The sequence below is a fragment of the Bacidia gigantensis genome, assembly GCF_019456465.1.
Source record: "Bacidia gigantensis strain McMullin 20006 chromosome Unknown scaffold_268, whole genome shotgun sequence".
Classification (NCBI taxonomy): Eukaryota; Fungi; Ascomycota; class Lecanoromycetes; order Lecanorales; family Ramalinaceae; genus Bacidia; species Bacidia gigantensis.
This window is the reverse complement of record NW_025408614.1, coordinates 586292-597565: the sequence shown is the minus strand read 5'-3', so window position 1 is coordinate 597565 and position 11274 is coordinate 586292. Positions and strand designations below refer to the sequence as shown.

Sequence of the window (11274 nt, the reverse complement as noted above, 5' to 3'; positions counted from 1 at the left end):
ACTACGCCCCGATGGGTAATGCATGGTGTTTCATGGCCTTCCAGCTGATGCCCCCAGACTTTGATAGAGGAGATCGCCACTATCAGCAACCACGGTCGGGAATACATTCTACTTTCAGCCATAACCACGTGGTGGACAGTGTTTCACACTCAGTCAATCATATGGCTCAATATCTTGTCTAAGTATCTTGTCATCCGAACCTCTACTCATTCACATATCCTTTCCAATATAATACCTCTTGTACCTATCTTTCGTCGTCCATTCAACGTCTTCGATGATTCTCCAACATGTCAAAAGAAGATTGGGAAATCGCCGTGTCCAAAAGCTGAGATATCCTTCCGTAGGTCCACCAATCTGACGCTTCAAATTCTCGCTCATATCTTCATAATGGTTCCGCTTGTTCCGTAATGCTCGTAGCAGGTCGAGCAGGCTGCCACCCTTGTATTTGCGCTGCTTGCCCAATGACTCTTTGAATTCGTGCGGGAGTGCCCGCTGGAAGTCGCCCTCAATGACTTGATCGGCACAGGACTCGAGATAATCGATGTGTTGACTGAACGCGTCAGTGCCTGCATGATCTTTGATGTAGAGATCGAGCTGATATTTCTCGTGTTCAAAACTGTCCGACACGTCGCAAAGAAATTGGAGCCGCTCTTCAGGAGACCAGAAGAAGGGATGCCGCAGGATAGAACCCGAATCCGGCCGTTGCTTAGGGTTGTGTCGCAGCATGCTTTCGATCAAGTCCCGTGCCTCCCATTGGTAGTCCCCTAAGCAGCCGAGAGCATCAATGTTGTACGTACCCTTGACAATGTTGGCTTCGCGCATGAATTTGTCCTGCTTGTCGAAAGGGTGTTGGCCATTCGTCAGGCAATAATAAAAAATACATCCAAGGGAGAATATATCGATAGCCCGCGTCGCACTCCTTCTGGTTTGGCTGTCAATCACCAGAGTCTCCGAGTTGTTGGTATCCGTCGTAGTGGAGCTGACTTTTTGAAGGCTCGGATCGTCGTCAACGAGAAGCTCTGGTGCACGCCACCCAGAAGTGCCCGCTGCGTGGGCTGTGGTGGCGCGAAATGAGTTTTGATCGGCTTCTAGCTTCTTGCAAAGCCCAAAGTCGGATATCAAAAGGCGCGCTTTCGGGGTCGCTGAAGGCAGCAGTGGGTTGGCCTTAGGTGCAGAAATCAGTATGTTCTGCGGCTTGATGTCCCTATGCACAATCTTGAGTGAATGTAGATAGTGGAGGCCGGCCGTGATCTGTCTCAACATGTCCGGTTGATCTGGCGATGACTTCATGAGCTCCAAGAAATCCTGAGGTCGCTCTACTATGTCTTGTAACGACGCCGGGCAGAGCTCCAATGCAATATAGAAGAATTGACTGTCCTCTTCTTTATCGTAGTAGCGCACCACATTTGGATGATCATCGCTTTCCTGAAGTAGTCCGACCTCGTGAGAGGCGATTTCGTAGAATTCACGAAGCATACGCTTCACAGCAACATCCCTCCCGCCAAAGGTACCCTTATACACCATCGTACCATGCCCACCGTAGCCCAGAACGGTGTCTGTCTTTACAGTAAGATGGCCGATTCGTAACGTGCCATCGGGGTCTATCATGTCTGCTACAGTAGGAGCGACAACCCGAGGCTGGTCGGGCTGGATTTTGTTTTCCTCTGGTAGCTGCATAATTTCTTTAACAGTCTCGTCCACTCCATCTTTGGAACCGTTCTGGCTGTCTGCTCGCTTCTTCTTATGCTTCACACCTCCTCGGGCACCGCGTCGGGCCTTCTTCTTGCCCAATTGAGGAGATTGTGATGGGTCAAACTGCTCTCCATCTACAAAGGCAGGTGGAGAAACCTCAAATCTGACGCCTTTCTCACCTTCTGCACGAACGCGGTCATTCAATGAAATGCTCCGAGCGCGTTTTACCTCAGGCGGTAGATCAACCAAAGTTGAGGTGCGCGACTTAGATCTTTGGATAGTCTTACCATTCTCCTCGGCCACATTCTGCCTAGCTTCATCGATTGTCTCTGGCTCTTGGCTCCATGTGGACTGTGTAACGGTTGGCGATGAAGGGACGGAGAGTGTACCAGGGTCCGCAATAATAAGCGGATTGCGGAATTTGATGTTGCTATTGAAAGCTTTGAGCAGTCGTGGCCGATTCCAAAGCAGATATGAGAGTAAAATGACAGCGAGGATGATCAGTGTATCATATGGGTTGTCTCTAGCTCCACTCAGGATCCAACTTCGATCAAGGGCGGGCGTAGTCGGGATGCGCGAGATCTCGGCGTATGGTTCAGGCAAAGTCTCTTCATTTTGCTGATTGAGTCCGTGGCCTGAGATAGTCAAGGGACTGCCTCTACGTGGCTCGAGCTCGGACAATGCATGAACACCAATGAAACCCTCTTGCCGCTTGTCCAAGCTACAATGTGTGGAAGATGTCCACTCGAGCCAGTCTTTGTCGTAACAAAGAGCCTCTTTCGCTCTCCCCGTGACGAGGGGATAAGTGTTCTCTGACATCGCAAACCAGCCACCAGCTGAAGTCCGGTTGACAAATATACGATTCTTGACGTCAATCGAGCTATAGGCAGGTTCTTGATCTAATGGTCCAATCGGCTGAGGAAGGACGATAAGCTGAGGATCTCGATCGTCCGTTTGCAGAGGCCGAGCCACATCAAAAACCCTAACGACTGGAGACGATAGCTTTTGAGTGTACGATTGCCGCCATTTACCTACATCCCCATGATTCCAACCGAAAATGCTCCCGTCATGTAATGTATAGATATAGCGATTGTCCTTGGTCTCCGCATATTGACTATGTAAATCTCCATCTCGAGCGTTGGGGCCCCACTCAGAGTATTTGAGAGTACATAATGGTTCCGTTGTGTCACGGTTCTGAATTGTAATGATGTATTCTGTCCTTCCGAGAACGAAAGACCCCCCTGAGCCACACTCTTCGTCGTCCAACAGATCAAGGCCGCCAGGCCTGGGACATCTCGGCTCTTTGCTTAAGGTCCCCCCAGAACCGAAAACTTTGCTGATCGTGCCGGTTTCGGCGTCGACGGTGTAGAGCTTCGTCCTCTTTTCTCCATTGTAGACCACGGCAGGGTCCATGCTCTCATATGGAGACATGTCAGCCACCAGCTGTTTCACCGTCATATGCAACTTCTGCAGCCCTCCCAATCCTCCTTGATTGTAAATATAGATCTCTCCATCTCGGCTTGGCTCCACTATCCAGAGAAAATCATACTCCGGACGAGATCCATCGAGCTGGGATTTGTTTTGAGTATGGTAGGTCGTTTCCACCATGGGCTTGTCCACCTCCAATTCCCACTTCGGATTGCCCGTCTTCCTATCTCTTGCGTGTATTGACCCATCCACGGTCGCCAGAAGCACGAAATCCTCCACTTCCCAGTCCTGCAACGAGCGCGCTTGAAGCGGCGTAGAAAGCCCGGCATGTTTGCCAGAGCCTCGTTGTGCAGGCTGAACAGCTCGTACGGCACGGCTATCATGGCCGGCCAGAGCTACAGGATTGGTTGCGACAGCGCTCGCTTTGTTTCCTAAATCAATTATGTTTGTATCCTTTCCATTTCTGTACTGTGTCGTATCCATTCGTTGTCCATTTCGAAGGCCGGGGGAAAAGCCGGCTTCTGTAGATTGATCGTCTGCAGGACCATTCTCATGAGGGGATTCTCGGTGATAAATTTGTTCGTGAGGTTGTAATGCTGCGATGTAGGGCACCAGGAGTAGAGAAGCTGTCAACAAAGCAGCTCCTTTGACTCCTGCTGGCCGCCGCATGATTTCGGGAACTGCTCTGCATCTAATGCCTCGTCAGGCAAACACGAGGTAATGAGTTTTGCATGAGATGGCCGTAAGCAATTGATATATATGCAGCAAAGGGTCGCATAAGGAACAGGGCTACATTGGAATGCTTTGAGATTTGAGAGAAACAATGTGGGAAAGAAAGCAAACGAGAAGAAGGTAGGCTTATAGATGGCTGGCGCTGTCAGACGGAAAGGCGCACAGCAAGGGAGAAATGGACCCAAAGGATTCCGTCGCATTCGAGACGACTAACGCTTTACAGCCATTGTTTCGCCTTAGTTGCATCATAGCCAGGCCAATCAGAAGCTGTCTGACTACGTACATACAACATCTGTAACATGTTCGAGAGGGAAAGGCTGGAGAGAAGAGACGGCAGACTTGTAATAGCCGGCTTCTCATCACAGTACGAGTTCCACAGACCATGAGTATACGGCATGCCCCAGCTTCTCGCTCTACAACTGTGACTTGACCGTGCCGCTCAGCCTCAAACCAGAAACAACGCAGACCCGGTCGTTGCAATTATTGCAATTGGTTGTCGTTGTGATCTTTCTGGCACAGTGGCGGTAACGTCGGGAGGAGTTCGGAAGGATGGCGTCAATAATGTTTGGAATCATACGCCTGAACAGTGTTACTGCTCTATTCGTAAACGCATAAGCACCTCTATCACATCCGTTCCCTCTTCCGCGGCGCACTTCTAATGATGTTATCAACTCTCAACAATAGCTGCGCCGCCTCGCCCGCCGAGCTCACCACCGCACGCTTGAGCTTATACGCTTCAACAACGCCCTTTTCCCTCATGTCAGTAATGCCACCTCCGGGCGTCATGAGGTCCAGCCCAGACGTTGTTTTACCGTCGTAGATCTCCTTCTTAAGCCGTGCGATTAAATCGCTGGAATCAAATCCGGCATTGTCTGCTAGGATGGTGGGTAGCTGTTGCAGTGCCTTTGCAAATGATTCCACCGCGATCGCTTTCTTGCCAGCCACGTTCGGCGCTTCCTGCTCCACCGCTTTCGCCATCAGCATCTCCGCACAGCCTCCGCCCAACGTAATCTTGGGTTCCCGAACGGTCTGTGATAGCACTGCCAACGCATCATGTAGTGATCGCTCTGCTTCGTCAAGCAATTGCTCTGTCGCTCCTCGAAGAACTATCGTACATGCCTGTCCAGCGGCCACCCCAGAAAATTTTATTAAAGTATCTTCACCAATGATCACTTCTTCTATCAGGTCACAGTGCCCAAGTTTGACCGTTTCCGGATGGTCGAACGTCGATGCGATCTCTCCTCCTGTGACCAAGGCTAGGCGCTCAACGCCATCGAAATCGGCATGTTCTATGGAGACGATGCCAGCATCGGAAAACAGTTGTTCGGGCCAGTTGTAGATGAGTTGTCGGTTGACGAAGCAATTGATACCATGACTCTTGATTTTCTCGACTTTGGCCTTCATCTTGTCCCGCTCTGCTCGCTCCAGTTCACCTAATTTGCTTGTTGCATCTACCTTCACTCGCGCCCCAAAGATCTTGATTTTGTCTGTGTCCATGGCTGTGTTTGCGACGAGTATTTTTGCGTTTTCTAATCTTTTTCGGTTGATTCACGCCTATCGACTTGTCAAGTATAAACCCTTCGTCTAAATATGAGTCGCTGAGCTTTCCTCCTGACTTCTTGATGATCTGTATGTGGCTTAGGTCGGTGGATCCCTTTAAACGTAGAACAGCATCACATGCTAGCTCTGCAAAGTGACCTCGGTCTTGACTTAGGACTTTTGAGCTCAACGTTGTTCTCGCGATCGCGGTCAGGTCTTTTCGGAAGGCGGCTTTATCGTTGCTGTGATCAACCGCGATTTTTGCCAGAGCTTTTAGGGCAACGTTGTTAGCGATTCGGTAGCCCTCTATTATAGTTTGTGGATGCATCTTCTTTTCGACGAGCTTCTCTGCTTCTCTCAGCAGCTCTGCCGCTAGAACAGTGACTGAAGTCGTTCCATCTCCGACCTCATCATCTTGTACCTTTGAAATGTTGACCAGGACTTTTGCAGCTGCGTTGTCCAAGGCTATGGATTTCAGAATAGTCGCACCATCATTTGTGACAAGTATTTCTCCGGTAGATGCAGATTGTAGTATTTTATCCATACCCTTTGGACCGAGGGTACTCTTGACTAAGTCCCCCACCGCAATAGCACCCACAAAAGCACTGAGACGCGCATTTTCGCCTTTTTCTTCTGTCACCTCGTCTCCAAAGATCTGAGTCGGATTGAAGGACGCCTGGATTAACGTCAGCTATTATTTGCAAGTATGTCGTCGCTAGGCGTACCATGTTCAAGGTCAGCGGTAGGGTAGTCAAAGCTCGCAAGCATCTCACTGCATTGACATCGCGGGCTGCCTGCTGAGCGCGATGGAAAATATTCGCCAAGAAGCGCTCCGATTCCGCACTCAAATGAACCAATCAGGTTCTAGTGCCTGTTATTCAGGACTCAGGAGACGCTGTGAACGATGAAAGCAACGCTAGGTGTTTGCGAGGGTATCTCGAATTAATCATGAAAAACAGGAGGACTACAAAGCTTCAGGCCATTAATTGTATGAGAAAGGAAACGTCGCCTTGTCAAAAGAACAAGATTATTGGGGATTGAGCCAAAGGGAAGATGGCGTCAAATTAAATGGTCATGAGAAGGTGATGCCAGTCACTAGCCCGAACGTCAGGACCCATATACTCCTATGAGTATAAGTCAGCAAACAAATTTCCACAAAGACGCTCAGAAGGATAGAACGAACCCTGTCAATCGAATAGCTGTAGCCGAATTGTATCCCTTTGGCAATCCATAGTTCTGCTTCGGCGATGATGGCGGAGCTCCTCCCGTAGCTTGATCAGAATTGACCTGCTTCTGAACGTTCTCTTTGAAGTCTCCCAATATGTTGCCTTGCGGCCAATATTCACAGAAAACAAGCCAACCGCTATCTTTGCAATTCTGCACTCCGCATCCCGTGCTGCTCGTGTTCTTCCATACTAATTGTGTGAAATGACCAGTTGCTTCGCCAAAGTCACCTTTATCAAAGTTGTATTTGCTACGTTCTTCGCCCCAGCCGTCGATAGCAGCTGTCATATTCTCATAACCTTCCGCCAGATTCTCGCCGTATGGTCCGCCGGTATGGGCGAATTTGCAAGCCTTGACATGGTCGGAAGCGTAAGATGCTAGGGTGTCGTTCCATGCAATGGAAGACGCGTTGTGCTGCCTTCTGTATGTGTTGGTACTGTTTAAAACGGCAGATTGTAGAGCGCTGCGGTCGGTATATTGGGATGACGGAGGCGTTGATGAAGGGCTGGTGGTAATTGTCACAGGTGTACCTGTATGAGTGATGGTAGTCGCAACGTTCTGAGCGGTGATTCGAAGGATGAGAAGATGGAGGAATAGAAATATTGTGGCATTGGTGTTCGCCATTGGAGCTGTATGCTGGTTCGCAGGATAATGTAAATATTAAGAATGGAGGGAATGCGACATGCACATCCTTCACAATAGCCTTTCACAATAGCCTTTCACGTAGATGAAAGGGAGCCATAATCAATAAAGGTTTGGGCAAAGCAAGAGACAAGGCAAGTGCGTTTGACGCGATGACCGCAATAATGGCAAGGCTTCATTTTAAAAGGGACCGCGCCCACACAGCTAGCTAGCAGCTAGTGTAGATTCAAGGGCGGTCAACGGTCAACGGTAAGCAATAGTAATGTCAGTGGCTTGAATGGTTTCGTCTCGTACGTGGTGACATGGATAACCTGTGGAAAGATGATTGGAGAAGATTGATTAAAGGATCCCAATGCTTGGCAATTCGGCAAGGATTGCCCTTCTTTTGATTTATTCATTTCCTGCCAAGCGTTTACCGAACATGCCATTATTGAATTCAACTGCTGCTACTCAAGGTGGTTTTGGATGATTTCTCAAGCTTACCCCAGAGAGAACACTCGGAGTAATGCGTTCGGCGCCATTGGATTCCGCTTCGCCACATCAGCCTTCCCAAGTGCATTTCCATCCACGTCCGCGAATCTATCTTGCCCAACGAAATAGCTTGCGATGTCCCACACCGTAGCAGTGAACCCCTAGAAGCTCAACACCTTGTCCCTTTCCGTGAGGTGCGTCAGACCTGATGCAAATGAAAAGAAGATGCTTTTCTTGGTCAATGGCTCGGCTCTCGGAGGATAACAATGATTCCACGTTGTCCGTGCATTGTAAGGAATGCTATCGGAGTCTTCGCTTGAAGATATGGCTTGTGGAGACGAGTCGTGGTAAGAAGTGACTTTCAGGCGTGGTCAAGACTTCCCAACTTTTGAAATTCAATGTTCGGTGTCGCGAATGACCATGTTGCGGACAGGTAGGGTCATGCTTTCCACGATGGAATGATAACGGAGTCACCTGCTTTTCTTGCCTAAATCAGAAGTGTACTGTCTCCAGTGTCTTACATTGATTACTTCTAGTATGAAGATAGCACCTTTCATTTGTCACTCAATGTTCGTTTCGTTAATAGCCGACTCGGCAGCATCGACGAGGGTGACGTCCGCAAGTTGACCTGACGGTGTCCAGGTTTTGCCCGTCAGAACCACAAAAAATCCCTTTCCGGTGCCGATTGAACTGCTACCCCCTAGTGTATCCTTTTGCTGAATGACACACGTGTCGAAAATTTGTTTCGCCTTAGCAGCTATGTCAACGAGCCGAAATTGGTCATAATGCGGCCCTCCTGAGTTTGCCACTGCTACTTGGCATAGACCTCCTGAACCGTCTCCGGCGACCCATCGGTCAGGAGTAACGTGCACTCCTCGAGGCTGTCGAGGTGGACCGAAGAACCATGTCTGGGTCTTACTGAACTCATCAAAGCCGTCCCTCTTGGCTATGTCATCTATGGCAAGCGAGCAAAACTCCGGTACGACTTCGTTGGCCTTAGGGTCCCCGCGTTGGAAGCATACAACATGTGACGATGGATTGGCCGGACCTGCGCTTCCATTTGTTGGTAGATCCAGAGACGGGCTAGAAAGAGAGCCTACGGGGCGATTCGTCTCGGGGAACGCCACAAGTATATCAAAATATGTACTGAGTAGAAGTATAAGCAGAAATACACATGGGCTGAGTGAATACATAGTTATGCTGCTTGTTTTGAGTGCTACGCTATCGTGATCGGCTACTTCTTCAGGATGATATTTGGAAAGAGGTGAGCAGCGTAGCTGACATGGTACGATTTAAATTACTCTAATCGCGACTGTCATAGGTCTTGCGCTTTACGTCGAAGCGCTTGGTAGACATGCGCTTGCATGGTTATTGGCAGTATTCCGGGCTCACTATGACATGCGCAGACTTATAGTTAAGGAAAGTCTTAAAAATTGAGACACCATCCCCTGAGAAACACGCTACCGGAGAGTAGCTCTCGATCTCACTCCTAAGGGCAACCTTGACATTCAAGTCTAGATATGTGATCTCGACCTTCATGCTTGGATAGTCCTCCCTGATCTGTCAAGAATGAAAATAGGAAATACGAAGAGATAAAAAGGTAAGATGAATAGTCCTCTAAAATTGGAAGTAGATGACACACCCATCGTGCTCTTCTACCGATTTACCCAAAAATGAGAAACTTTTTAAAAGCCTTCCCACGCTGTTGAAGCTACAAAGCAGATCTGTCTCTGAGAGCTCCACAAATCCGGTATGACAGGTCCTTCATGGCTGTTGTGCCCTACTCTCGCTCCTGGACGCTCATATTTCCAATCCCACCTCCTCCCCCAACAGCGACAGTCAATAACCTCGGACTTCCATCCATTACAGCGCCACTGACATCTCCAGCCCCCGTCGGAATCACGTCGTCAAAAGGAAAAGCATAACCTCTGCCGTCAAGATTCGCTGCATGCACAATTCTCGCATAATGATTCGTCACACTTTCTTTGTAAAAGGCTTCCGACTGCTGGCTCGGCGTCAAATTCTCCTTCAGAAGCGTAGAACGATTAAACGCCGCAGCTAATCGCGCGATCAGTGCGCCCTTTTCTGTGGAGGGGCTGGGAGTGAATGAGCCTGTGCTGCAGGAGAAAATATCTTTTGCTGACGGCTTGCTGAATGTTAGCGGAGTAGGAGGGGAAGTAGAAGTATCCACGCCGAAATCCAGAACCTCAGAGCCAGAAGAAGCATTGGAGGAGACAGTACTCCATTGCGCTTGAGTGTCTATGCTCAGAGTTTGAGAAGCGTAGCGGGCGAAGACAGCGTCGACGTAAAAGTTGTAGTAATTGCTAAAAAGGTTAGGATTTGTAACGATACCATTGTTGGGGCTCAAAGCACGAAGATTGCTGCCAGATGAATCTTTGACAATAAGTGTGTCCCAACCGGCGTTGTCTACTGCTTGCTGAGCTGAGAGACCAGAGCACACAAGGTCAAGGCCGTTTGACGGGAGCCCTGGTACGACTTGAATGTTCGAGCTGGCAGTGCTTGAAAGGGAAATGGCGATAGGCAAGGAGACGAAATCGACATAGGAGATATTTGCGAAGACTTGCGCGCTGTTGAAGGTGAACTCGGCAAACGACCAAGGGATATTGATATTGGGGTCTGACGGATTGGTCACAGAAGGTTCGACAAGACCGGGGCCTGGGTTCAACAGAAAAGTCAAGGGTTGCCCCACCGAAAACCAGATCCTTCCGCCGGCGATGTGGGGTATCGTTGCATTGACAATGTTACCCGGTGCACCAAGGGCAATCGAGCAGTCGGTAGCGAGAGAGGCGCCCGGGGCCGATGGCGTTGCTGGGAAGTAAGGAGTCCTGGCATCGGCTTGGAGCAGAAAGACGGAGTTGGCGTTGTCAATTGCAAGGCCAGTGATGTAGGCATAGACGGTGTCTGATGAGGTGCGATTCTGGAGAGCTATGGTTAAGCTAGCCATGTTTCCAAAAAATCGAGTAGAGAAGCAAAAGGAAAACCTAGCAACAGAAGATGTTTCACGGATACCGTGAATTTATATATACCAAGATCACAGCTAGGTCCTACAAGATGATGACGCGCTGACAATCAAGAACAAAGAAATGAAGTAGGTGTTCGGCCTGACGTAGCTTTGGTGGCAAAGCAAAGTCTCACTAGATCACATTCTTGAATTCACGAAACAGATGTAGTGGCAATGCCATGAGTGGAGCAAGTCCCAAAATGGCCTTCCCTATCATAGTCGACGTTGCAAAAGCCCTGATATCATACGCCGATTGTCAACCACAACATTTATTTGGTACTGTTGGAGCAGCGAACGAACAGGCTGGATTCTAGTAAGCCTACCTATAATCAGTACAAATCTCTTTCATGTAAGAAAGCCTGGATGTCAAGGTGCGGCGAATTCCAAATCCAGGCTTTCGGAAAAGATCGTACATCCAGCCTCGTCACAACAAAGCGGATATGATAATCCAGAACGTCATTGCAATGAACAGTGGGGCCAGTCATCCCCTAAACATAAGCTGCGAAAGCCCTTTGATATAAGCT

At 49.1% G+C, this 11274-nt stretch overlaps 5 protein-coding genes across 5 annotated transcripts; all 5 read right to left on the bottom strand.

The window, feature by feature from the left end:
• Positions 1-210: 210 nt before the first annotated feature.
• KY384_009007 (uncharacterized protein) lies at positions 211-3789 on the bottom strand (the record flags this gene model as incomplete). The annotated part of the gene is made up of 1 exon (XM_044817493.1): positions 211-3789. The coding sequence occupies one exon, from the start codon at positions 3787-3789 to the stop codon at positions 211-213; it is 3579 nt and encodes a 1192-aa protein (XP_044664646.1).
• Positions 3790-4476: 687 nt separating this feature from the next.
• On the bottom strand, positions 4477-6119 carry CCT2 (T-complex protein 1 subunit beta; the record flags this gene model as incomplete). Its single annotated transcript, XM_044817492.1, has 3 exons — positions 4477-5386; positions 5430-6067; positions 6117-6119. The coding sequence occupies 3 exons, from the start codon at positions 6117-6119 to the stop codon at positions 4477-4479; spliced, it is 1551 nt and encodes a 516-aa protein (XP_044664645.1).
• A 344-nt stretch (positions 6120-6463) lies between these two features.
• KY384_009005 (uncharacterized protein) lies at positions 6464-7239 on the bottom strand (the record flags this gene model as incomplete). The annotated part of the gene is made up of 2 exons (XM_044817491.1): positions 6464-6515; positions 6575-7239. The coding sequence occupies 2 exons, from the start codon at positions 7237-7239 to the stop codon at positions 6464-6466; spliced, it is 717 nt and encodes a 238-aa protein (XP_044664644.1).
• A 1049-nt stretch (positions 7240-8288) lies between these two features.
• Positions 8289-9267, bottom strand: KY384_009004 (uncharacterized protein; the record flags this gene model as incomplete). Its single annotated transcript, XM_044817490.1, has 2 exons — positions 8289-8840; positions 9193-9267. The coding sequence occupies 2 exons, from the start codon at positions 9265-9267 to the stop codon at positions 8289-8291; spliced, it is 627 nt and encodes a 208-aa protein (XP_044664643.1).
• A 241-nt stretch (positions 9268-9508) lies between these two features.
• On the bottom strand, positions 9509-10693 carry KY384_009003 (uncharacterized protein; the record flags this gene model as incomplete). The annotated part of the gene is made up of 1 exon (XM_044817489.1): positions 9509-10693. One exon carries the CDS (start codon positions 10691-10693, stop codon positions 9509-9511), a length of 1185 nt encoding a protein of 394 aa, XP_044664642.1.
• Positions 10694-11274: the final 581 nt, after the last annotated feature.